The sequence below is a fragment of the Chelonia mydas genome, chromosome 16 (genome assembly GCF_015237465.2).
Source record: "Chelonia mydas isolate rCheMyd1 chromosome 16, rCheMyd1.pri.v2, whole genome shotgun sequence".
NCBI lineage: Eukaryota > Metazoa > Chordata > Testudines > Cheloniidae > Chelonia > Chelonia mydas.
The window spans coordinates 7,991,880-8,019,754 of NC_057857.1; the positions used below are offsets into that span (position 1 = coordinate 7,991,880).

General features: G+C 49.6%; 1 protein-coding gene across 4 annotated transcripts in view; it reads right to left on the reverse strand.

Annotated features, from left to right (window-relative positions):
* The window catches only part of WHRN (whirlin), a 107,751-nt gene extending 91,417 nt beyond the window's left edge, over nucleotides 1-16,334 (reverse strand). For 2 of the 4 annotated variants that reach the window (XM_037879919.2, XM_037879918.2), the window contains exon 1: nucleotides 14,867-16,332. In XM_037879919.2, the coding sequence (XP_037735847.1) occupies nucleotides 14,867-15,631 (765 nt within the window). In that variant the 5' untranslated portion in view covers nucleotides 15,632-16,332. Of the gene's footprint in view, nucleotides 1-14,866 lie in introns of all 4 variants that reach the window. The other 2 variants (XM_043530434.1, XM_037879920.2) reach the window with 2 other exon arrangements.
* Nucleotides 16,335-27,875: the final 11,541 nt, after the last annotated feature.

Consider the following 27,875-nt stretch of genomic DNA (forward strand, 5'->3'; position numbering starts at 1 on the left):
GAGCTGCCCCTGATTAACACGTGGATGGGAGACCTGCAAGGAGCTACAGGGAGTGGTGGTCTTCCCTCTCATTCTGCCCTGAGCGGCTTTCCGGAGGCACCGAGGGGACAGCTTTAGAATGAGCTGTGAAGCGAAAGTCCTGTTACAAGATTCCCCTCGATGCCGTCTGGAGAGGATGTTGGGTTGAAAGGTGCTGTATAAATGGAACCTGTTCTTCACCACTGAACCAGAGGGTGGCAAGCGCAAATGGGCTGAGACAGAAAAAGGGCAATGGTGGTAGAAGTCTTTCTGCGAGCCCTCGAGGAGTATTCCGGCCCAAGGGAATGCGAAATACCCCCATTCCAATACACATACAGCCGGATTCTGTGCTGAGGTACCCAGGCAGGGTAGCCTTGTGGTTAAGGCATCAGATTGCAACCCTAAACCCCAGAGCCAAAGGTGACTTTACACCACTCCATGCTGGGCCAGTCGTTGACTGATTCGGCCCCTAGGGTAGGTTAGAGGGGCTGTCCTAATGTGCTCAGTTGTCCACTGCTCCTACAGGTCACTGCGTTAGCCAGGAATAATCAGGAGGAAAGGGAAGTTCTAATGAGGCCCCTGTTCCTTGGGAACAAACCCAGCAAACACCCCACACTGGGGACAGCAGAGACTCAGCTACTGACTACACTGGCAAGACACCCCCTTGACTTCAGGGGAATTCCCTGGGGACAGCCCCTTTATGTCAGCAGGGAGCCATTGGACACCCATGAATGGAGCCTAGGTACCCAGCGTTAAACCCATAGAGCAGGCCAGAGTCTTCCCTGGTGCAACCGAGAGTAGTGTCGTACAAATCTGAATGCCCATTTGCTCCATATGGTCCTGCAGGGCAAACTCCTGTGCCAGCCCACCTCCTCGGGATCCCATGCCTTTCAATGGGCTGCGTACACTGGGGTGACAGGAACACCTGGAGGCCTTAGTCAAGATCAGGGCCCCATCACGCTGGGCATTGTACACACGCAGTGAGACAGTCCCTGCCCCAAAGAGCTGACAGTCAAAGCAGAGAAAAGGTGAGAGAAAGGAAGCAACGTTTCCCCCTTGTCACAGATGGGGAAAGACTAAGTGACTCACCCATGGTCATGCAGGAAGTGTGTGGATGAGCCAGGAATTGACCTTAACTCTGTACCAAACTCAGTATGTCACAGGGATGAAGTCAGCCCTGTGGATGGGAGACCCCCAGCTCCTGCTGTAATTGCGTTCTTTTCCCTGTGCTTCTCACCATCCACTGACATCAGTGAGTGGTTCCTGATCTCAGCCCAGCTGTTCAGACATGTTTCAAGCAGGAATTGTATCCCTCTCTCCTTTATTTCATCTTTCAGTGGCTTCAGCCTTGGTGAGAAGGGGCTGGGTTGACAGCCCTGGCACCAAAGGCCTTTCAGTGGGCCACAGAACAGGCAGCAGCCAGGCCACCTCCCCACCAACGTGTCTTGACCCTGGCTGGGGGGACCATCTCCAGAGAAAAGAGTTCATTCCCCAGGCTCGGCCAGCTCTTGGCCTCTCTGCTACATGTCAGCAAGTGGGAAGTTCCTCTTCCATTCCCACATGTGCCTGGTTTGTTTCATCCACAGGTTGTACCTAGACTGTAAGATCTCTGGGGCAGGGACTGCCTTGGCATGAGTGTTTGCATAGGCCTAGGGGGCCTGACTGAGCATGGGTTATGGGGGCAGCACTAGCCCCCTGGCAGAGCGGAGATTGCGGCCAATTACCACCAATACAGTATCCTCAGTTGGCAGATGATCAGCAGGGGCCTTGCCGCAGGACTCACACCTCCAGAAGCTGGAACAGATCAGGCCTGGATTGGCAAAGAGGGTGAGAGGTTGGGATGAGACAAAAGAAAGGGCAGACTGCTCTCAGTGTGAAAAGGGAAAGGAACAGCTGCCCAGAAGTCCAGTTTCCCATCAGCGAGTTCCGGGAGCTCATTCCATCTTGGAAAACAAGGGCCTCTGAACCCTGAACAGATTGATTCCTTGCTGGTACCATCAGGCTGTTCGTAGCAAGCTGCTGCCCATCCAGATTCTCCTTAAATCCCCAAGGCCAAACGGGGCCTGGGGGTCTCCTCTTTCCCACTCAAGATTTTTATTTTTTTCCAGCCTTTGAAATGCTGGTTTCATGGGGTGGAATTCAGTCCTGACATAAACTGGTGCAACTCTATGGACTGCAAGAGAGCTTTACTCACACCAGGGCTGAATTTTGCCCTGATCCCAAATCTTAAAGCTGTGTCACAAGCCTTCCTTCCTTTAACCGAGCATTCGTGGCTGGGAAAGACTGAAATCAATAGCAGAAATCAGACGGTGCAAGCAGGAGCCAACCACCAACTGTATTCCCTGGAGCATTGAGGCTGATGGTTCTCAGCTGTCCACACCATGATTCCATGTTACAACAGGGATAGGTTCGGGGACCTACTTCTTCACCTTAGAAAGGGAAGGTGGTTGTGAGGCCCAAGTTGAGAGACCATAGTGGAGAACCTTTACATAGGCTCAGTATGTGAAGAAAAACCATGGTGCAGTCCTCTTAAAGTCATTAAGTTCTCTCTGAGCCTTTGAAAGTAGTGATACTATTGGCCAAATAACCGCTTAGGTAGTTACAACATTTAGACTGTAAGCTCTTCAGGACAGGGTGTTTTTTCTATGTCTGGAAAGCATTGGGTACATTTTGGCTGAATCAGTGAATTAAAAATACTGCTGCTTCCTTAAATTCCCCCAGCAGTGTCAACTGGACACAGACTCCTTCACTTCCTTTCTCCAACTCTTTTGTCATCTTGCTGTGCGCTCTTGGCCGCTGTGATCCACCCCAGAGGCAGCTGCATTTCATTAGTGTGCAAACTGACTGTAAAGTGCTGTTTAGATGAAAGGCTCTATGCAAGTCTGTCAGACAGTGGGAGGGCGGAGGGAGAGAGGAGATAAAGGAAACAAGTCCTAGCAACATTGGAGAATGGTAGCATCAGGGGACCACCCTCACAAAAATCACAGCCAGGAAACAGACACTAATCATTGTAAGTATTATTATGGGAAGCAAGTGCCAAAGACCGGGACAGGACAGATTTTATAAGGCTATTGATTCCCTCCTTTCTTTAATTGTCCATTCAGCCTTTCATGATTTAAGTAGATTTATTTTATTTTAAAGCACCTTTTAAAACAGCATATTTACCTCGAAATCTCTAGCTTTAATGAGTCGTTAATAGAAATACCCTGCCTGCTGCATGGCTTTAGTTGCTATTAAATGGATTTGCAATACAGCATTCTATTTGCTAGGATCAATGTTCTGACATATTCCATCCTCCAGGAAAATTCATGTATGTCAATAGTGCCTAATGAGATTAACAGAATTTGTTTCCCTTCTCCCTGCTCTTTCTTTCCTTGACCGGTCCTCACCCTGAGGAAGCCGGAAGAGAAGCCTTCTTAAAACTTCTCCCTCAGAAGCCCCTCAGCAGGAACGCAGATGTCATAAATCAATGGCCATTAATCACAACGAGTTTCCTGGCAGCCTGAATAAAAGGCCCATCTCGTAGGGCTGCGGCTCACTCGCTTACCTTCGCTGCTAATGAAATGAGCAATCTATTCCAAGTCATTTGGTTAGTGGCACCACTGTAGATCACAGCCGGATACAAGAAGCATTAACTCTGGGCCATCCTTCCATCCCTCCTCTTTTTTCCCCCCCTCCCACCTCTTCTTTCATCAATAACAGACTCTGAGGACCTGTTTGGTTTCTTGAGCTATTCAGATGGTAGGAGTGCATTCCTCTGCCTGGGTAATTATCCCCATTTGCAAACTGCAAAGACTAGTGCTGAGGTTCTAGATAACTGAAAGACTCCCACCCAGGTTTGCATTGATTCCATCCAGAATAGAAACATCGGGCATGAAAGAGCAAAGGAGCGAGAGAAAGAAAGGGATCAAGTCTTAACACACCTGGAAGCATGGCGGAAACAACATGCAGAAGTTTGAACAACCACTGTTTCCTGCATTCTCCTGGCATGTCCCTATTAGAAGAGACAGGTGAATCAAATAGCTGAACATCCTCGACTCTTGGCCCTTTGGACCCAATTAGGCTGGACAAGAACAACCATTTGTCGATAGCACAGAGGAAGCTTCCAGCGTTATGGAGGACAGGTGGGGATGTGGGGGAAGAAATGCACTTTTAAAATGAGACCATTTGCTGTGTCCCTCTGTGTCTATGGGTGGAAGGGAACAAGGAGCAGACAATCCAGGCATACAAAATGGGGAAGGGGCAGGGGGTCACTGAAGCACACACTCCTTATCCCCCCAGAGACCACCTCCCCGGAGAGAGAACACTGTTGTTATTAATAGTATTCCAGCAGCAACTGGATGTCCCAGCTGAGCCTGGAGCCCCATTGTGCTGGGTACTATACAAACCTATGAGAGACACGCCCTGTCCCAAAGAACCTGGAGTCTAAACAGGTGAGTCAGACAAAGGACAGGAGGCAAAACATGCCCAGAGAGGGAAAATGAAGTAAATTCCCCAAGGCCATAGAGCAGGTGGGTGGCCAAGGCAGGGGTAGAACCCACAGTTCCTGAGTCCTATTCCAGAGCCTTAGTGCTAACTGGGACCCAGTCCGGATAACTGCCTCCCTTACTGGCAGCCTATGAATGACCTATGAAGGCTGCTCTCCCTCTAGAGAGGGTCACTCTTGGCAGGGCTGGGTAGAGGCAGTTGGAAACTACCCATCCTGTACCTCTGCAGAAAGAGAGGCCTCCATTCCCCAGGGCTGCCAGCCCAGCACCTTTCACCAATGCCAAAAAATTACTAAGAGACAACAAGAAGCAAACCAAACCTAGCCGGGGTCTGGCTCCATCCTGATCAGAACTGCAGCACCAGCAAGCCCCAGGCTGTAGTCTTCTGTCAGGCTCACATGTGACCTGAGTGAGAATATGTAACGGCAGAACTGGACCCACTGTCTTCAAGCTAATTTGACCTGTCCGGCAGTGCGATGAGCTGAATTGAGCTTATACCGTTCCAGCGGGGGCTGAAGGACAAGGCCGGAGGAAATACTTTACTACAGCAGTTCTGAGTGTGGTTTGTATCACGAACACAGGGTCTGACGCATTTCCGGGCCGGCCTAATGACTTTGCGGCCTTGACCCTTCCCATGAAGGGCCTGTCTCTGACCTCCTCTCCACAGGGTTTCAGCTGCACCCACAATCCCTCTTGTCAGTACCCTCATTGTGTCTTCCCCATTCACCCTAATTTCTGTGGCTCCCCACTAGAGCAGCCTAGCCTCCGGCTTTTGGCTGGAGGCTCGGGCTTTCCACTCTTTGCCCCTGCCCCATCGCTGCCTTCTGCTGCTTCAGGATTTACTTGGCAAGAGGTTAGTCTTTTCCACAGCTTTCCCTCCCAGCTGTCCCTGGAGCCTGCCCTGTGCGTAAAGTGTGTGCGCTATGGGCCAGCTGGGAAGGGACACGGACAAAGGAGATGGGGCAAGACAGCTGGGGAAAGAAATCGGAGTGCGGGAGGGGGGAGCGCAGACAGAGAGGAGGCAGACTTGAGATTTCTCCGGGGAGGACGAGCCATGAGAAATGAGAACGGGGGGGGGAAAAGCACAACAGGGACAGTGAGACAGGAGACTTCAGGTGACCTCGCCATTTTTTAAGGACCAGGGCGAGCTGCCTCTGGAGTCAACACAGGAGGGGACAGCCAATCCGACCCCGAAAAGTCTGGAAATTAAAATATATTTTGGTTTTCAAATAGGCTGTGAACATGCAAATGAATGCAAATGAGCACACATGCTTATGTAAATATATGCACATTTGTTCACAGGTCTTTAGAGGGCACAGTGCGGGGTGTAGGCAGGTTTGATCCCCACCTCTTCCCTAGGTGCAGGCATGACTGAGGATGACTGAGGAAAGCTCCAGGCTCCTAGGGCTTTCTCCCTAGCTACCCTAGAAGCCGGCTGCATGCTGCAGTAGAAGGAGCTAGCCCAGACCTGCTGCTGTACAGAGATTCTGGCACTACCTCAAATCTCTTTGATGCCCAAGCCTGGAACAACTGCCCTGTGGGTCCTCATCTGCAGTACAGCCCGGCAAAGGCTACTGAGGATTTTTCACTGAACGTTTGAAAAGAATTTTTATTTTGTTCGGAATTTTCTGGATAATAAAACAGACACCGCCCCTCTTCCCCCCCCCCCCCCCCCCACTGGATTTTGACCATAAACCAAAACATTGGCATTCTCTATTTTTTTTCCTCCAGTTCTTTCCTTTTTCTTTCCCCTATCCCCTCTTCCCCCTATCCCCTCTTCCTCTCCCACTCCCCTCATCAAGCATGTTGCGGAGAAAAGTGAGGGGGGGAGGGGGGGAGAAAAAAGAAAAATTCTACTGTATGTGTGTGTCTGGGGGGGACGACCTAAAAGCAACATTTTTTGGTATTTGATTTTTCATTGAACAAAACAGAAAATAATGAAAGCAAATTCATGGAAAATGAAGTCCTTTTCCATTTAAAAAAAGAAAATCAACCAGGTCTAAATACCAACAGCCCCCAGAGCCTTTTCTAATGGTGACTCCCTTCCTGGTGTTGTGCAGAATGCAACATTTTAAGCCCAAATAGTGAGGGTTGTGTGCTTGAGAGGAAGGGGCAGGGTCATTGATGTCTCTATATTCTAGGTGGATCCTAGAGCTGTTGATTTTCTTTACAGTGGGATAACATGTGCACTCTGCATTTGGCAATGAGGAACATTCGGGTAATGCACCATCTAAGAAGCAAAGCAAAACAACTCCTGAAGGACGACTCATCACTCTCACAAATCTTGGGAGACAGGCCAGTCCTTGCCTACAGACAGCCCCCCCAACCCGAAGCAAATACTCACCAGCGACCACACACCACACAACAGAACCACTAACCCAGGAACCTATCCTTGCAACAAAGCCCGTTGCCAACTGTGTCCACATATCTATTCAGGGGACAACATCATAGGGCCTAATCATAGAATATCAGGGTTGGAAGGGACCTCATGAGGTCATCTAGTCCAACTCCCTGCTCAAAGCAGGACCAATCCCCAATTTTTTGCCCCAGATCCCAAATGGCCCCCTCAAGAATTGAACTCACAACCCTGGGTTTAGCAGGCGAATGTTCAAACCACTGAGTTATCCCTCCCCCAACATCAGCCACGCTATCAGCTACACTATCAGAGGCTCATTCACCTGCACATCTACCAATGTGATATATGCCATCATGTGCCAGCAATGCCCCTCTGCCATGTACATTGGTCAAACTGGACAGTCTCTACGTAAAAGAATAAATGGACACAAATCAGATATCAAGAATTATAACATTCATAAACCACTCGGAGAACACTTCAATCTCTTTGGTCACTCGATTACAGACCTAAAAGTCGCAATATTACAACAAAAAGATTTCAAAAACAGACTCCAACGAGAGACTACTGAATTGGAATTAATTTGCAAACTGGATACAATTAACTTAGGCTTGAATAGAGACTGGGAGTGGATGGGTCATTACACAAAGTAAAACTATTTCCCCATGTTTATTCCCCCCCGCCCACTGTTCCTCAGAGTTCTTGTTGCTGGAACTGCTGGAAATGGCCCACCTTGATTATCACTACAAAAGGTTTTCTCCCTCTCCCCCCACCCCCCGCTCTCCTGCTGGTAATAGCTCATCTTAAGTGATCACTCTCCTTACAGTGTGCATGATAACACCCATTTTTTCATGTTCTGTGTGTATATAAATCTCCTCACTGTATTTTCCACTGAATGCATCTGATGAAGTGAGCTGTAGCTCACAAAAGCTTATGCTCAAATAAATTGGTTAGTCTCTAAGGTGCCACAAGTACTCCTTTTCTTTTTGCGAATACAGACTAACACGGCTGCTACTCTGAAATCTAGTAAATGTGTTGTCAGTTTAAATGAGACTGCCAGTGATTTAGACTTCTGTAATTCTCTGAGTAGGCATGACATTGAGAAAAGTACCCCAAATCCGTCAGCCTAACAGGAAGGGAGGGGAAACGGAAAATAAAGAATTTAATCCATGAATTACTTTGCACCCTATCTTTCAGTTTTCTTCTAATACATAGTTGGGCTGAAAAGAGAAGTTTCTCTGTTGGGTCAGTGTGTGTATTTCTTCACTGATGCAGAAATGTTTCTTTATGATGTTCCAGCAAATGTCATGGGATTTTCTTATAATTTATATTCCAGCATTGCCTACTGGCCCAATCAAGACTGGCCCCTAATTTACCCTTTGGGTACACAGTACCTAGTAAGATACAGTCCCTGCTTTGAAGAGCTTAGTATCTAGCCAGACTAGAGAGACAACGGGTGGGAGAAATGAAGCATTATTAGCCTTGTATTACAGATGGGAACCTGAGGCACAGAGAGACTTACTGCCTTATCTCTTTTACACTCGTGTCACTCCTGATTTGCTGGTGTAATTAAGAGGAGTAGCAGACCCTAAATGATGTGCCTAAGGTCTTGCAGGAAACCTGTGGCAGAATAGAGAATTGGACCTATATCTCCTGAGTCCCACACCAGTATATTAGCAACAAGCCCAGCCTTCCTTTCGGTAGCTGGACCATTTCTGTGGACCTGTGTTCAAATCCTCCCCCAGGTCCTAGATAAGATGAATGTTGTCATCTCAGCTTAGTCCACAACACCAAAAAACACTGCCCTGTTCGTCACAGTCTCTGCTCAGGAGCAGTTTGGCCCTTGACTCTCAGGGCAGTTCTGGGGCACATTGGTGGCTCAGGACTATAGCAGAGGGGGCCAGGTGAGAGGTGCACCAGCAGAGCTGTGTGGGAAAACATGCACATCACCTGCTGGCTCTATGCTCGATTGTTGCCGGCCTCCTCTTCCTTTCAAGAGCATTAAAACAACGTTAAAATACAAACGTTTCTGACTCAAAAGAGCCAACCCATCCCCTCTCCTCGACTGGGAAATCCTGGTGACTCTGATTACTTCCCCTGTCCCCTTGTGAGCTCAGCATGCTGCTAGAATTAAAATGTACATTGCTTGCAGGAGAGCAAAGCAGAGCAGGAGCCCAAGGCTTGTTTTTTAGATGTCTGGGTTTGAGATCGTTTTTCCCTTGTATTGATTTTTTTTTGTAGTGCAATTAAAAAAACAAACAAACCCACTCCCATCCAAGACCCATTTACCAAGGATTCAGATGTCGCCTCCAGCTAATTATCGGGGCAGATGAATGGTAATCCTACTATGCACACCCACCCTGTCCTTGCTACGACCACTCTAGAGATTCAGTTTTGGCCACTGGTTTGTACACCGGCTTCTAAAATGTACAGATAAGCTAACCCAGCACAATCTGTATAAGTAAAAGCTTTTATAAGAACAAGTCTGATACCTTTTGGGGAAACGGGGATCTCTGTGTGTCTGTCTATCTTGCCTCACCACTCATTTGTCTGGCAGCCCGGAAAAAGCAAGTATCAGGAGGGTTAAAGAGTACATTCGTCCCTACAAACTGCTTCAGCTGAATGTCTGGTGAAATGCAATGGTGATTATCGATTGTAGCAAGGAAGCTGTGTCAAATATGCTAATCGATTAATTGGGCAGCAACCAGAAACGACAAAATGAGGCTTGCGTTCTTTTAAATTGCCTGGGAGGCAGGATTGTTCTAAATATATTTTCAAGCTTCAGATCAGCATGTCCCTTTTGTTGCTTTTCAGCAGTGCCTTAGCAATGCTGCACGGTACCTCACTGGAGAACCAGCAGCCGGAGCTCTTTATAACTTGGACAGAATATTACAGCCTTTTAAAAGATTGCCCGGCTTGCTGCCTTGTGTATCCAAGTGAATAGAATGTTAAAATAATTCAAAGGAGATCTGATTATTTTTTTTTTAAACGCCTGCTTGGCAGAGGCAGAGTGTGAGAAGAAAAAAACATCTCTGAGTGAATTAAAACCCTGTGTACCAAACTGAGGCAAACAAGTACAAATGGATAAAATCCACCCTCTGGCCACCTGAGCCTCTTCCATCACAATCAAGTCTTCTAAGACAGAGCTGCACAAGGGGAACACACCTGCTAAAAGGATAGACTATTTGTGAGCTGTCACATCGCTCTACTGTATTCTGTATTTATTTTGCTTTCCTACAACAGATCTGTCTCATCACAGCCTCTGCCCTGGCTCCTTATCCCTGAAATGAGATCACAGAATCCTTTCAAAGATGCTGATCTGAGTTACACTGGTGCAAATCTAGGGTGGGTCCACTGACTTTGGTGAGGTTACTCTGGATCTACGCCAGCATGAATGAGATCAGAATCAAACTCATCGAGCCAGATCCTCTGATATGGTAAATCCATGCAGTTCCACTGATGCTGGTGGAGTTACTCTAGATTTACATTGGTGTAGCTTAGATTGGAATCGTACCCATTGGAATTCTGCTGATTTACGCCAGCAGAGGATCTGGCCCAATTATCTATTTCCTTCAAACTGAAACAAATGAAAGGGGTGAGCTGCAAAATAAGAACCTGACAATAAGTTAGGGTGACCAGACAGCAAGTGTGAAAAATCGGGACAGGGAGTGAGGGGTAATAGGTACTTATATAACAAAAAGCGTCGAATATCAGAACTGTCCCTATAAAATTGGGACATCTGGTCACCCTACAATAAGTGAAGAGGAGAAATGTCTCCGGGTGTGATACATAGCTCACATTGTTTTTGAATTGAAAGTGTGTTGGACAAAATATTATGGCTTAGTGAAACATACACTCATTTGTCTGTTGCTATAATACCAAGGATTATACTCTAGCAAGAGTAAACACAGCCAGGTGAGCTCTAGAAAGCAGAGACAATGCAAACATCTTCACTTAGAGTATGATTTAAATTACAATGTGCTTTTGATAAGCCCCTGAGTGCCAGAGTGATGGAGCTACAATTGTAATGAAGTCATTTAATTCTGATTTGGATGAAACACACACAGACTACGGAGCAGGCTAGGCATAAAACCCCAGCGCTCGCACTGGGTTAAGAAGCCAGTCATTAAGTGAATTTGATTTGGAGTGCTCAGGCAATCTAGCTATTTATGTTAGAATCCTACTTTTTCTCTCATTTACACTAAAATAACTTAGCCCAGGTCATGGTACAAAAGTAAATTTCCAGGTAGAATGGTATGTAACTCATAATTTATGTCTCCTTTGTCTGGCTTCGTGGCACTCTTATCTTGGAGCCAAGTTTCCACTCTTAGGATATCCTGTCTTTGTAAGACTCTGTCAAAATGATTACTATTCTATGAATTGTCTATGGGGACAGCAGCCAATAGAAAGAGGAACTGCCCCATGTCAGACTTGGTCTCTCTCGCTTCCTTCATGGAAGAATGTAGGAAAGACGAGATTATTTTTGCAAGGTCAAATAAAGGATCAAATGCTAAAAAAAGGCAAAAGTGCCTGAACTACCTTGGCCTACTGAGATGAATGTATCAGTCGCTCTGTGAATTCGTTTAATAGATTCCATGAACCTATGTTTTTATTTATCTTATCTAAATGACTGACTGTTTGCCTATGCTTTTGTACAGTACCCATCATTGTTTAATCTGGGCATCTGGGAGGTGCCATATTGGATCAGACCACTGGCAGGCTATGATTCTGTCCGTGGTCAACATGTCATGCTTCAGAAGAAGGAAAGAAACCCATAAAAGCAGCAGGCCGGGGGGTAGGGGGAATGGCAGAATGAGTAGAGAGGAAATTCCTTCCTGACTCCTGTGGTGGTCACCTTGTACCCTGAAGAATGAGCTTTGATTACTCCTATCTTACGGTAGCATGCTTTGCGTATACTGAAGTCTCCAGACCCAGACAGTCAACTTTTGCTGCAGGACAATTAAGATCAGAATGCAGTAGGGAAGGCACACTCCTTTTCAGCTAAATGGGGAACCAGACTAATACCCCTCAGAAGACTGGAAAGCACACTTTAATCAGACCGCTTTAGAAGGAAAGCTACTGTCCCCTAATAATTTAAAGCAAACTTCTGGACAAGACAATGTTCAGGGAATCTTATTAGAGTGATTTATGTTTTTGTGCTAGGAAAGGACCCCAGCTGGTACTAAACTCTGCTCACATTTTATATCAGCAATAACCCTAAGTCACAGGAAGAAAAATCGCACACATTTCTCTGGGCCTGAATTCTTGTGCACCTTAAACTCCCAAGGGCCAATTAGCCCTGGCATTAGCCCATTGGACCAAATTCTGTTATCATTTATGCTGATATAACGCACTGACGTAGGTGGAGGTTTCCAGATTTAGCCTGGTGTAACTGAGAGCCCAATTTGGTCTACTGACTGTCGTGGTGTTGCACATGCTTACGCCACGGCTGAATCTGATCTCTATTGATTTCAGGGGGGAGGTTGGGCAAGGAGTGAAGGACTGGACTCTCTGCTTGGAAAATATCCTTAACTCACTTTGTCATTGCAGCTCAAATGGTGTAGAAGATCCTCTCAAGTGCTCAGGAACCTACTATAACTGCATACAACACAGTGAGTTATGGACAGGGGGGCTGGTACCATTTTTATAGTGGGGGTGCTGAGAGCCACTGAACCAAACTGTAAACCCTAGATATAATGGAAGCTACTGCAAGCCAGGGGGTGAAGTAGCACCGCTAATTCCAGCACCTATGGTTATGGATGGCATTTATACCTTAACCCTGAGTTGTGTCTTTTGAAGTCAGATCCCTAACGTTATTTGAAATAGGTTTTTAGCTTCACATTTCCTTGGGGTTTATTTCAAAGGCGTCACAGCAATACGATGCATTAATTTCACTCAGTTTTAAAATCTCCAGAGGAGCCATCCTGGCTAGCTATGTTAATCGTTATGTGATGCCTTTTAAAAGAAGGAGCAGGGTTTCTTCAGTGCCATCGAAGTGTACTATACGCATCATTCTTCATCAACAGACCACAAGAGCTTTGAAAGATGCCAGTTCCCCTGGATATGTGATGAAATGGTTGTTTGAAAAAGTTTCAGCCCATGTGTAGATAATTTCTGAGCTTCCATTTTATACCCTGATCATTTCAAAATACCCACAAGGAGACCTTTTATGGAATAGGCCCTTGACAAATTTTATTATATAATATAATATATATTATATATGTTCGGACAAGAAGCTCCAAGTGCTTTACACAAACACTAATGAACGAAGCCTAAAAATATCCATGTGAAGACGGTAGATATGGTTATCTACATTTTACCAGTGGGTAAATGGAGACACGGAGCTGTTAAGTGAATTGCCCAAGGACACAAGGTTGAGTCAGTGGCAGAGCTAGGAATAGAACTCAGGAGTCCTGGCACCCAGTCTCCATCTCTAATCACTGCACCATGCAACATACATTTTCTTTCAGTTTTGCGAGCACAGAATAGCATATTAAATTGATAAGATTCCATTTTTATTCTCCTATAATTTTTCTTTAAATGTCAGAAACTTCAGGCTGGTCCTGAGATTATTTATACCTACATTTCAGCTTGGAATAAATTTCTTTCACCGGGGGGTAGAGATTTTAAAATGTTGGGAAGGGAAAAGCTGACAGTTTAAAAATGAAGGGTTTGATCCTGTATATTTTTATGCAAGCAATTCTTACTCAATAGGTCATCCCCATTGAAATCACCGGGACTACTCACAGGAGTAAGGGATTGTCGAAGCAAGTGCTGGTGAAAGGTACCAAACTGACTGGGCTGGAAACCAAAGTGCTTCAGTTATCCACAGACGAACTAAAGCCCAGGCAACTAACTGCACGGCAGCCTGACCTCCCCTCCCCAGCTCTGCCAATGTACCTCAGCCCTATGGGCCAGACTGACTGGCTCATTGAACCCTTGGCCATTCTGCTAAGATTGCCAGCTCTTGTGCCATGGGACATCTCTGGATTGAGCCCACCGACCTATTTCGCCAAAACATCTTGCTGTCAGAGGGCAACAACTTTCGGTGACTCTAACCTGAGTTAGGTTCACACCAGTGAGCTGCAGCTGTAAAACTCCTTCTGTGGATACCCTCCCCCTAGTCCCCTGGCTGGCGAACTCTGATGTATGGCACCCCTATCCTTCTTATTTATTTGTATTACTGTAGCTCTCAGGGGCCGGTTGGGGATCCGTTGTACGGAGTGCATGCAGGGAACGTTCCTGAGCGGCTTGCAACCCAGGTGTGTGACTATTCTCTTTTTCATCCTGGTCTAGCGGTACGAAAGGGGACCTGGGTTCTATTCCGAGCACTGCCACTGAATCACTGTGGGTTGGGGGGTGAGGGGAAGTCATTTTTCCACTCGGTGCCTCAGTTTCCTTACCCGTGGGAGGTGGTAGGATGGTCTAGTGCATAAGATACGCGGCAGACCAGGGTTCAAATCCAGGTTTAATCACCGATTTCCTGAATGATCTTGAGCAGGGCACTTAGTCTCTTTGTGCCTCAGTTTCCCAACTGCAAAATGAGATGACAGCCCTGCCCCCACAGAACTGCAAAGGGGGCGGGGGGATCCTTGAATGTTACTGAGGTGCTCAGACACTGTGGTAATGGGGTCTCTAACTGGACAGACAAACATTTGGACATAGAATAATGATACTTGTCCACCTTTGAGAAGCACTTTCAGGTCGTGGCTGTGGGCAGCATAGTCCTGCCCTTTAGTGTTTGTTATGATCTCTACATGCCACTGACTGGCATGTCCCTGTGCATTGTTAACGCCTGTTTTTTTGCCCTTCCAGCATGCCACGGGACTGATCCTGATCTCTCCTTCAGAGGTGCGAATCAGGGGCCAGGCTGCTGAATGTTTGGAGTTGCTCAGGATTTACACCCCTGTGCCAGAGACAGCATCCTGCCCCCGGCCTTCAGGGGGTCTAAGGTTCACAATCCGGGGGGGGTCAAACCCCTGCCGCCCTTCCCACATTGCTCACTTACCTTGACAGCTTCGGCGTGGGTCACTCTGTCCAAGGCCTTGTCGTTGGCCCTCAGGATCTGGTCCCCGACCCGGAGCCCTTCTTTCTCCGCCAGGGAGCCCGGCTCCACCAAGGAGACGTAGATGCCCACCCCGTGCTCGGCGCCCCCTCGGATGCTGAAGCCCAAGCCGTCGTTGGTCTTGTTCCTCTTCAGGCTCACCTCCCGCACCTCCCCACGCAGCTCCTCGGCGGCGGGGGCGCCCAGCCCCGCCGGGGCTCTCCTGGCAGGGGGCAGAGGAGCGGGCTGGGGCCAGACACCAGCCGCGGGTGGGCTGGGGGCCCCCAAGCCCGCCGCGCCGCAGCCGGGCAGGAAGCCGGGCTTCAGGTAGAGCCCCTCCGAGGTGTACTGGTCGAAGAGCAGCTGGTCGGAGCGGGGGATCACCAGGCGCAGCATGGGCAGCAGCTGCCGCTTGCCCGGGCTGTCGAGCAGGACGCGGAGGGTCTGCACCAGGTCGAAGACGTTGCGGCGGGCGTGGTAGACGTTCAGGCAGTGGATGAACTGCTCCCGCTCCGGCTCGCTCAGCAGCAGGGTCAGGGCATGGTGCAGCTTCCGCACGTTGGCCGAGAGCAGCCGGCTCCCAGCCCCCGACGGGGTCCCCGCCGCCGCCGCCGCCGCCGGGCCCGGGGAGCTGGAGCAGGAGGAGTTCACCGACGTGCGGTCCAGCTCGGCGCTCATCTCCCCGCTGCCCTGGGCGGGGGGCCGGTGTGCGCCTCCCAGGCAGCGCATCCTCCAGCAGCCCCCTCCCCAAAGGGCCGGGCCAGGCCCCGGGACCTTGCCCGGGACGGGCGCCTCGCTCCCTCAGCCCAGAGCCGTCGCCGGGGCGGGACGCGCGGCTCGCAGGCTCGGCCAGTGGCTCAGCCCCGAGGGCGGAGCAGCCATCAGAGAAGGGGGAAGCCCCCTCCCCGCAACACACAGGGCTCCCCCGGCCCTGGGGCAGAGCCTGCCGCTCCTCCGGCGGGGAGACCGCGCCGCGCCCCGCGGAGAGGCTGGAAACCCGCTGGAAACCCGCCCCCGGGCTGCCTTTGCCCGGGGTCTCCTGCTGTGCCCAGCCCGTCCCCGGCCGGGGCGGCGCGGTCTCTCCCCACGTCCCGGGCGCTGCAGCCGGGATCCCGGCGGGCTTCGCCTCGGCAGAGGCGGGGAGCCCCGCGCCGGGCTGTCTGGAGCCCCCCACAGCCCCGCGGCAGGGAGCAACCGGGGAGCTCGCTCCCGAGCCCCAGTCCGCCCCCCGCGGGCCAAGAGCCGGTCCCCCGCCACTCGGCTCCCTTCCTCCAGGTCGCCTGCTCCCAAGTCGCTTTCTCCCGCGGCTGAGCGGCCGGGGTCCCGGCCCAGCCCCGGGGCCGGCGCTCTGCTCCCGCCGGGCCCCGCCGCCGCGGGCTCGGGCTCGGGAGAGCGACTTTGCCAAACTGTTGAGCCAGGTCCCGTCCGCTGCCCGGCGGCCAGGGCCAGCCCCCTGTCAGCGGCTCTTCAGGAAATGACGTCTCTACACACCGCTCTCCGGTTGCCAGGAGACAGGGTGATCCAGTCCAGGGTGATCCAGTCCGGTTCGGTGATGGTGCGTGGGGGGGCCTTTCACTGTTGCAGGCTCGTTGTGAGCTTGGATACAGGAGAACTCCGGTGCCTTTTCCTTCCTTCCTTCCTTCCTTCCCTGTCAACGTTATACAAGCAGAGACAACCTCTGCAATCACCCATTGCCATTATAACCGCAGGGGACAGGCAATTTCACGCAGTAAGGGAGCATGCCTGGAGACACTCTTATAGAGCAAGTCAGCGAAGTGTTTATTAAGCAAAGATGATGTAAGAGAAGCGCAGTTGAGAGGAAATATAATGAATGGACTTGCAGATCTCACAGCAGGTGCTGTCCTGGAAGGGGATTGTGAAGTGTCTCTGAGTTTGAACGTTATGAGTCTGATTCTGCTCCTATCCTGTACGCTAGGATAAATCAGGAGTGACTCCACTGGAGTCAAAGGAGATACGCCAGTGCAAAACCGGTGCAACCGAGAGATGTCAGACCTTCTCTTTGTTGTCAGTTGTTTAGACATACGGACATTCTCTTTGCTACGTTTTTAAAAAATGTACAAACAAGTTGTCTGAGGTGTCACTGTCAAACGTGGGAATGAATTGTCTACCCAGGAGCTAATTTCCCTGGCATATGGTTAATGTTCAAATGGCCTTAGCTTGGTTTTCCCATTATACTAAAAATAATACTTCATATTTACCCAGCACTTTCCATCTTCAACTTGCTTGAGGAACATCAGGCAATTCATTCTCAGCGCACACCTTTGCTGGGTAGCTCACATTCCCTGATATGATGGTGAGATTGCAGAAGTGCCTGGTGACTCTGGGGGATGCAGTGCTGGGGTTCATACCCAGGCACCTGATTTTTCCAGTGTGAGTGCTGACCACTTTCTAAAATCAGGCCAATTTATAGTCAGGCACCAGAACATTAGGCAACCAAAAGTCCCTTTTGTAAATCTTGGCTATAATAAATGCCCACAGAGATAGATGGATAATGATCATCCTTGTTTAATAAGATTGGAAGCAGAGAGGTGAAGTGGTTTGCCTGAGCCCACAGAGTGTGTCTGTGGCAGAGATGGACTTAGATGTTTAGGCCATTAAACCATGCTGCTTTCCTCTCTAATTATAGTTGTCACGACTGGGTTTAATAATTCATCTCCATATGCGATTAACCTCTAATCTGTTTACTAATAAGGATAGTAGTTGTATGATGGGGCTTAGGGACCTCAGCTGAGATCAGGTCCCCTTTGTGGTAGGTGTTGTACAGACACAGAGCAAGAGACCATACCTGCTCCAAAGATCTTACAAACAAAGGTCCTGACCCTGCATTGTCAGCTATGTGGGTCTGCCCCCAGGCAGAGCCGCATAGAGATTAATCTGGCTCCATGCAAGCGCAGGGCTCTGTCTCCATGCAGCACATTGCAGGATTGGAGCCCAAATATGGGGTTTAGTTTGTTTGTTTTGTTTTGGGTAATAACAATGTTGTACAAATCGGAGACCTGATCCTGCCTTCCTTGTCCAGCCATTGATTTCAATGAGAAAAAGAGAGTGCTAGGAACTGTGGATCAGACCCATTGGAACTAATGGGTCATTGCCTAGGGAAGGATCAGGGTGTGAAAATGGTGAAACGGGATTTTTTCCATCCCTTTAACATGCAAAATGCCTTTCCCCCCTCTCCCCCATGTGATCACAAGTCCTCGCCGTACAGTGGCAACAGGCTGGAGGGGGAACAGGCTGATATTTCACTGGTAGCTTTCCCCCATCCATCTTGTCTAAGTACCTTCAGATCTGCTTGCAAACTAGTTTACCCTGGTGTTTTTGTGCAGCTGGGACCCAAAATTCTGTTTCCTCCCTGATAGTGACTTAATTGTTTAGAAATGACATGATGGGAAAGGAAGATCTCAGTGTATCTAAAAGCTGCTCTGGGCCAGCCTATAGGTAAGAGAATAAGAGTCAGTTTACACACTGTTCTGAGAGAATACCTTGGCCTGGATGTCCACTGCCCCTTCAGAGTGAACTGGTTATTTGACCCTTGAGAGTATTTTTTCCATTGCTGATGTGCCAATCCAAGTTGTTAATAATAATAGCAATTAATAATAGCGAATACGTTTAATAATTATTAATTCTGGTTAATAATAATAATAGTAATAAGTCATCTACACTAAAGCTGTGATTTATCAAAGCATTTAAGAACATGCTTAACTTTAATCACATTTACATCCCATTGATGTTAACGGGACTTAAGTACGTTTACTTTTCTGAATAGGGACTGGCTTATGTCCCTGCTTAAATTGAAGCAGGTACATAAATGCTTTGCTGACTCTGGGCCTAAGGGCCTCATCCAAACCCATCGAAGTCAAAGGGAGTCTTTCCATCGACTTCCTTGGTATTTGGATCACATAATACTGCTTCGTTCATTCAGCAGACTCAAAGCACTCCATAAACATTGGCTGAATAGCCTCACAAAATCCCTATCTGGTACATTCTGGCTACGTAGGGTTCATTTACACTTACAATTAAATGCAGTCACTCCTCAGTGGAATCCTAAAGGCAGCTGTTAAACATCACATGACAGCAATCTAGGACAGGAATTGAAGAAGGATACTACATCCAATTATGACAGAACGACGAAATGTAAGGGAGAACATTACCCCAGGGAGATAGCTATGGCCAAAGGGGTAACACCCCCATTTCTGAACAGAAATGTTATGGTAGCTTAAATGACCACAAACGATCAGGGCTTTAATGAGGCAACATGGTCTAGTGGGCAGGGCCGGATTAACCTTTTGTGGGCCCGGCGCCAAACATACCTGTGGGCCCCCATGGAGGCAATGGAGCGTGGCCACAGGGAGGTCAGTCCCCAGAGCGAGGGGCCAACCAGAGTCAGTGGGGCATGGCATGGCAGGGGCGGCCCGGCTCAACCGAGCCCAGTGCGAGGGCATTATTTACGAACCGGCAGTTGCCAGATGCACAGTGGCCCGCCTGGCCATGTTCTGCCGGCATGTCCCTTCCCCTCGGGGGCGGGTCCACCCAACAACTCCCCAACTCCAGAGCCCCCCCCGGACCCACTATGGCCAGTGATCCCCCAGACCTCCCCCTCAAATGCACAGCACCCTGCACAAAACCACCCCTGCCCAGAGCCCCCCTGCCCACAACCCCACCACAACTGCCCAGCACCCCACATAGAACCCCCAATTCCTAGTGCCCCCGCACACGGATCTTCCCTGCCTCCTCAGCCCAACACTCCACCCCAGTTCCCCGGAGACCCACTCCCCCATGCCCTGCCTCCCAGCTGCACTCATCAGCCCTGCTGGGAGGTGACTGTGTCTGCCGGGCTGAGCCAGCAGCGTAGCCAGGGCTTGTCCCAGGGCCGGGAATCATTTCAGTCCCTCGGGAGTGGCATGATCAGCCAGGCCAGGGCCTGCCCCGGCCAGGATCCCTCAAGACGCACTTGCCTGGAGGGGCCCTGCCAAGCCCCGCACACTGTCACCCCCCCTGAACCCGGCTGAGACTGGCCAGGCTTCTGCACCAGTCCCAGGTGGCTCAGTTCCAGGGAGAAAGGGGGGCCCCCCCCACAGGTGGTGGGAAGCAGAGACTGCCCGGAGCCGGAGGTGCACTGGGGTCTGGCCAGGGGGCAGAGAGGAGCAGGGTGCGGAGGGGCCAGGGGGCCGAGAGGAGACCTTGGCCGGCCAGCGGGCAGGCCGAGAGGAGCAAGTGGTGGGCGGGGGGAGCCAGCGGGGTCTCGGGGCGCAGGGCAAGCGGAGCAGGCCAGGGCCCCTTCTGAGCATGGGCCCGGCTCCGTGGAGCCACTGGCGCCATTGTAAACCTGCCACTGCCAGTGGGTTAAGGCAGTAATTTGGGGCTCAGAGGAGCTTGTTTCCGGTCTACACTTTGCCACCAACCTGCTGTGTGACCTTGGACAAGTTGCTGAACCTTTCTTACTGCTCCTACACTGTCTGTCTTCTCTGTTTGGATTGTCAGCTCTTTTGGGCAGGGGCTCTCACTCACCATGTGTGTGTACAGTGCCTGGCACAATGGGGCCTTGGTCTTAGTCCAGGCCTCTGTATGTTACTGTAACATAAACAAAACAATAACAATTGGAGAGATGGACCCTCTGGCAGCACAGGGTCCCCTGGCAACATACCGGGGGATTGGATCCCTTCCCCTAGCTGTACTCTGCAGGCCTCCCATCCAAACTGGGGCCAGCCCATTGCTTGAGCTGGAATGACTGCAGGCCCGGCCACGAGCATTCTTCTTTCTAAGGCAAGATCACACCTTCAAATTCATTTCACTTGTGACCTTTGCTAAGATTAGAACATGAAGCTTCAGGAGAAAAATGCATTGCGACTGCAACCCATTGGTTGATTCCATTTTTTTATTATGTACATTTTCATTTAATCTTTCATTTTCCTCTGTCTTTGGCACATGAGCGAAAACCATTTTCTATTCCAGAGTCATTAAAGTCTCTCTTTCGCTCTATCCTTTGCTGAAGTGCCTTCTATCCAAAGCCCTAGAGGAGGATTAAACTTAATCGATCAGATGCATCTCGATGGCAATAGAATCCATTTTATTCACGGATATGATGAAAGGGCTTTAACAGCTGCATTACAAATAGTTTTATGTACCAAAGCTTTGTTGGCTCGTGCGGGGCTTTGTTTAAAGCAAAACAAAAACTGGCAGATTCCTAATTTGGGTTCTAACTCTGATAAATAAGCAGATGGAGGAGCCCAATGTAATTGGGGAAAAAAGACAATGCAGGATATGGCAGAAAATTGAGCAAAGCTAAACAACACAACAGCAGCAACAGCCATTTAAAAAACCAAGGGAAGGGCAAAAAAGGTAAAGAGTTAACAGTAGAATAGAATCCCTTCAATTTCGTTGTTACCAACCATGCTATAATGCCTAAAAAACCCCCGGGGAGAATCTGTCTATCTAGCATACTTGTATGTCCCTCATCACTGTAATATCTGAGCACCATGGGAGGTGGGTGAACCCCTCCACATCGGGGAGGCTAACCCCTTGGCCCCTACTACCCAAGGCCCTGGCCCTATCCCACCCCTTTCACCCTCCCTCTTCTGCTGCAGCCCTGGGCCACCCCTCACCGTGGCTGGAGGAGCCCCGGCTGAATCGCCCCAACCCCTGGGCCACCAGCTGGTCCAGGCACCAGTCCAACCCTGGGGCTGGCGCACCTGAGCTGCCCTGAGAAAGCCCACCCAAGCTGCCCCGGGCTGCTGGCCGGCCCGAGGACTGTCCCGAGCCACCAGCTGGCCGGAGCACCAGCCCATCCCCCAGGTCACTGGCCAGCTCGAGCACTGGTCTGATCTCTGAGCCAGCCAGACCCCCAGGCTGGCCCACCCTAGCCAGCCTGGGCTGCTGGCCAGCTGAGACCCAAGCTCTGGAATGATTCTGCTTTCACTAGCAGTGTTAACTCCAGAGACATCAGCTCTCCATTCAGCTGTCTGCCTACCTAGGAATATCTACTGCACTGGGTAATATCTCAGTGCCCAGTTATTCTGGGCTTAGATCAGTGTAACTAAATAATATTCAGGCCCAATAATAATAAATATTTCTGTCTCCTATAGCACTTTACAAAGGCAGTCAGCGTCATTATCCCTATTTTACAGACAGGGAAAGTGAGGTACAGAGCCATGAAATGCCTTGCCCAAGGGCACCAACAAGGCCAGTCTCAGGAGTCCCAGTCTAGTGCAGCCTAGGTCACACTGCCCACCTACACTAACATTGCATTTGACACCTGGAGTGAGGGCAACACAAGTCATGGGTCTGATTCTGATCTCATTTCCAGTGGTGCTATTCAGGTGGAATGCTCTGGGAGTTGCTACTATTTAACATGTAGCAGGAGCTTTTAAGTTCCCTTACAGAACTGGTCCCTAACAGTGCCGCTTTGGGTACAAGTCTTGTGTGTGTGTGGGGGGGGGGGGGGGCGGGGGGTTGTAAAGGAAATAGAGCTAGAAACATGCAGGGAAGCAAAATAATTTGCATCGCTTTGGGGCAGATCTTCGGCAGTGTAAGTTGGCATTGCTCCTTGGAGTCAATGGGGCCAAATCCTGAGCAGAGGTAAATTGGCATCAGCTCCATGAGGCCAGTCCTCAGTTGGTGTAATTTGTCATAGCTCAACTGATTCCCATGGAGCGAAATCCTGAGGATCTGGCCCTTTTAATTTACAAGTGTGAAGATGCATGTAAAGAATGTAATATCCTACAGGGCATTTTGGATGTAAAACCTAATATTAACATAAGCCAAAGAAGACTGTAGTAAATGTCAGGTTTCAGAGTAACAGCCGTGTTAGTCTGTATTCGCAAAAAGAAAAGGAGTACTTGTGGCACCTTAGAGACTAACCAATTTATTTGAGCATAAGCTTTCGTGAGCTACAGCTCACTTCATCGGACACATCCGATGAAGTGAGCTGTAGCTCACGAAAGCTTATGCTCAAATAAATTGGTTAGTCTCTAAGGTGCCACAAGTACTCCTTTTCTTTTTGTAGTAAATGTGTAGCCTATGTGAACCAGAGATCCAGAGAGGTCGTGAAGTGGGTAGGGCATCGGTCAGAGTTCTATTTCTAGCTCTGGTAACGGTGCACTTTATGACTTGGGTGTGTCTCATAAACTGGGGCTTATGACACTTATCCCATCTTCTTCTAACACTCTGCAGGCTAGGGATGGGAGCTAAGTATTATCATGCCTCTGCTTCCCCCAACACATCCTATACAGCCTTGTCAGTGTATCACAATCCTTAGCTGCACATCTTGCTACTACAGAGTCAGGCATCTCTGGAGCACAGACTGCCAATCATGGCAAATGGCCAGTTGCTTTGGTAACGTGGACTGTGTTACACTAGGGACGACGAGGAGATCAGTGTACTAGTTTCAGGGGGCAGAATGAAGTCAACCCTGGTCATTGAGATACAAGAGGAATTGTCAGTCCGCTGTGCCCCCAATAAGATTGTAATCCTTCCATGAGAGGATCGTTTGGAGCTACAGTCGCTGAGACAACTCAAGCTGCCACAAGGGTCTGTCAAGACTTTGATGCTGAGTTATTTGAACTGCTGCCTTCCTGTGTCCAGAGAGCGCGGCTGTGTTATGGGGCCGTGCAGCCTGTTGCAGAGTGGAGGAGATTGAAAGCGAAATTCGAAATAGCAATTTGCTATAAAAACCCCCCCAAAGTAGGGACTTTATAAGAAGCTTATTGTTGACCCTTGCAGTCTGTGCTGACCCTTTTAAATAAGATTACAGCCCATTCATCTTCAGAGCAGGCAACGTAAATCCAAGAGCTAAAACTCGTAAGATTTCAGATGGGAAAAAAAAAATGCAGGATTAGATTTTCAAACCAGCTCAGGGCCAGGTTTCCAAGCACTCAGCTCCGGCAGCTGGAGCCACATTCCCCAAAGAGCTCAGCTCCCATGTAGGTATCTAGCCAATGGCCAGATTTTCCAAGGAGCTCAGCCCCCTAATGTGCTGCTTTAAGGGCCTGATCCAAAGCCTGGTAAAGCCATTGTGTCTCTTTCCACTGGCTTTCATAGGCACTGGAATGGACCCTAAATACAGGAGTCATGCCACTGGACTCAGTGGAGTTACCCCAGTGTAATACTGAGGGGAACGGAGCTCCAGGAGAACTAAAGGGCCAGTTGTGCTGATTTATACCAGCTAAGGATCTAGCTCATTGTGTTTGAAACCAACTGTACAGTTCAGGTCGTCCAATTCATCCTTCAAGTTCCCAAAGAGAAGACACTGCTGGGGGGAGGGGGGTGGTGTTGGAGGGAATATTTGAGGGGGTGCTGGAGGGATGGGTGTGTACTCTGAGCAGGGGTTATTGGGGGGTGCTAAAGGGGTGTGTGTACTGGGAGGGAATATAGTTGGGGGAGTTGGAGGGGGTACAGTTGGGGGGTTCTGGAGGGGGTATTTATGAGGTGCTGGAGGGGGACACGGTTGGGGGGGTACAGTTGGGGGAATTGCAGGAGGTATTTAGGGGGTGCTGGAGGGGTGTGTGTACTGTGAGGGATATTTGGGGGTGTTGGAAGGGATATTCGGGAGTGCTGAAGGGGTATTTGGGGTGTGTGTGTCTATATTGGGAGGGCGTATTTGGGCGTGTTGGAGGGGGTACCTAGGGCCCCACACTCGAGATGGGGAGCAATGTCATGCTCCCTGTCACGGTGGCAGGGTGTCAGGGCGGCTGGTGCAGGCCTGGGAGGCAGTGCCAGCCTGTCAATCAGTGCCCCCCTGTGGGCCTCTGCCCCTCCCCAGGACGGGGAGCCAGAGCCTGGCCCTGTCACCCCTCCTGGCTGGGTTCAGAGGCCCCACAGTGGGGGAAGGCAGCCTGGCTGAGAGATGCTTGGTGGCTCCGCTTACCTGGCGGGCTGGGCTGGGCCGAGCCGGGGTGGGCGGGATGTGGCAGGTGCGGATGCAGGGGAGGGGCCAATCGGGGCGAGATGGCTCTTTCTGAGCTGCAGCATCTGTTTGCAAAAATCCCAGACATTTCCTCTTATGCAAAACCCCTCCTGGTCAGAGGGCAGAGGATCAAAAAGAGGTAATGTCCAGGAAAACCCAGAAATATGGTAACCCTAAATTCAGGGCTAAATCCCTTCCCAGCATGTCTCTGGCACAGTCATGAGCGTTACCCAGGCCCTCAGAACGGACAGGCCTGATTCTGCGTTTCAGTGGGGTTACCGCCCACTGGCACCGACGTAAGTCGGGGGAACCCCAGGCCACTCACGAGCACAGCAGTTCCAGTTCCCTTAGTCTGAGCAGAACCTTTCTCTGCAAGTGGCTCCATTGAGGTCAGTGTGCCAGACGGTGACCTACGCTATGTGCGGCAGTAAAGGAGCTACGTACCCTGTGGGTCCAAGCACGGGGTGGGGGGAGGGAGACGGCATCCTCTATGGGACCATGTGACAGGGCGAAACAGCCGGGAAAGAGTTAAAAGCTTCCTGCCTGTCACATGACTCAGCAGGGGATTTAAAGAAAGGGCTTGTCCCTGTTTTTGGGGGCTGGGAGAAGCAAGGGGAAAGTCTCTGTGGACTGCAGCCTGGTTCGCCCTCTCACTTGGCCCCAGGCCTTCAGGTTGCCCAGGCCTGGGTGTTAGCTGGCGTGGGGGTGGCTACCCCTCTCCTTCACGTGTGGAAGTTCCTGGGCGTGGATTTAATGGTGCCGCCCCTGATCGCCCCCAATTGCACATTCCATGCCAGCCTATGGGGCTTAATCCTGCCCCATGGAAGCCCATGGGAGATTCTTCATCAATGTGACGGGGCGCAGGTTCAAGGCAATACAGCTTTGTATGGAGCCCACCTCCCAGAGGCACAGTGAGTGCAGAAACCAGTCCTACTCTGCTCCTAACCACCCCCCATGCGGAGGTCCTCTCCAGTCAGTGATTTCCAGCCTAAGAGGAGCATGCTCTTGTTTCCCGTAGGCGACGCAGGGCAGGGAGAGGCGATGCTTGTGTCAAGACACAAGTGCTTCAGAGCACGCTGGAAGGAAGCACTGGCAGGCTGGCTGGTTGGTGGGTGAACGCACAATATGTAACAGCAGCCCCAGCAGCGGGACTCTGGGGACACATCTCAGGTCCGAGGGTGCATTTAAATGCCCGACTTGTGTAGCGCGGGAATTGATTTAGTCCTATCAGTAATCGCCAGAAGAATGAGTGCTCTCTCTTATTCCTTCAGGATAAAATAAATCCAATGCCCTTGGAGAGTGCCAGACAAATACACCGCCTAGCCTTTCGCTTTAATCCAATTGCCCTCGCTTCCCAGAACGCCCTCCTGAAAGCTGGCTGTGCAGTCTCCAGTGCCTTTATGCGCCCAGGTAAAAGAGCCGTAGCGCGAAGAGGATGGAAAGCACATTTCAGAATGGCAATTCCGTACTGCCAAGCTGGAGGATTTCACTGAACTGTGAGAAAGCAGGGAAGGCTTAGGAAGGAAGAAGGAACCCTCCTTTGCTGTCAGGCTCCTTAAGAGAGCATTAGGAGAGAGGCTGTGTTCAGGGCTGTGTCTTGGCTAAATCCTGGTTTAGCAGATTTCCCCACAATCCTCTCCTGATAGTGCCTAGGATGTGCTGTATGAACACATGCTGCTCCCTGGGGTGGATGGGAATCAACTGCGAGTGTCTGAGTTTGGGTGATATTTACTTTATAAAAAACTGCTCCAAGGTGGCAGGGGGAGGAGGGGAGGAAATGAGTTGGTTGCAAATATTTTTTAATAAATAAGGAAATTCTGGGCCTGGAACAGGTGATTATTTGTATTATGGTAGAAGCCTCAGTCCTGGACCAGGCCCCATTGTGCTCGGTGCCGCAGGAACACAGGACAAAGAGACGGACCCTGCCCCAAAGAGCTTCCAATTTCAATACAAGACAAGAGACATCAGGTGGAGACGGACGGAAAAGCACAAGGACACAACGAGGCATAACTTAATAAATAATATTTAGTTAGGCTGGGATTTATAAAAGGGCTGAGTTAGGAGTGTCACCAGTTAGAACTGGTCAGCAACCAGAATTTCCATTGCATTGGAAATTTTGACATTTTGAAGTTCTGAATGGGAATGAAAAGTAAAAAAAAATAAATAAATAAAATCCAACAAAAGTTGAACATAGACCATCAAAATGTATCATGCTGATAAGGTAAAACCAGGTTGTTTTGACTTTTTCATTTTGTTTAGACTTTGTTACATTAAAAAAAGCTAAGTGAATCGAAACAGAACATTGAAACAAAATGTTTTTACCATGCCTCAAAACATTTTGACATTATCCAAACAAAACGATAAAGTCCAAACAAGTGGCTTAGACTTTTTCCTGTCAAACGTTTTATAAAAATTCAAGTATTCCCACGGAACATTTTGATTTTGACAAAACTGCGTTTTATGATGCAAAAACTGTTCCATCAAATATTTGTTGGCCAGCTCTGCCCTCAATAAAGCCCCAAGTAGAGCAATGCAATTTAATATAAGCCAGCCTTAGGGCTCCAGGTGACTTAAAAACTCAACCTCACCCCTCCTGGCATTTCCCCACTTTTACAATCCCTCCCCCCCATTTTTAAATGCCTGGGGGACAAAATGCTTTACGATAAGAGCTTCCCTTTTTGTGCACCACAAGACAGCTTTGATTCTCAGTATAAGGCTGAGTGCTGGGGGTAAGGAAGAGGCAGACAAGGCTTGCTGCAAAGCATGGGATTTCATTACATCCTAGTCTCCAACTGGGGCTGCTTGTTAGCCTGTTTGTATGATTTTATGACAGACTCATGTCAGCTCCTGTGCAGTGAAGTGCAGAGGGTTTGCACCTGTGCGCTGCTGGATGTCTGTAGATTCAATCAATAGGCGAGCGAGGTCTCTCAGCAGCCTGCAGAGAGCACAGGTTCTGTACACATCAAGGACCAGATCCTCTGATGTAAATTGGCAACGGTCCATTGAAATCAAGGGAGCAATGCCCATTTACACCAGCTGAGGCTCTGGTAACAT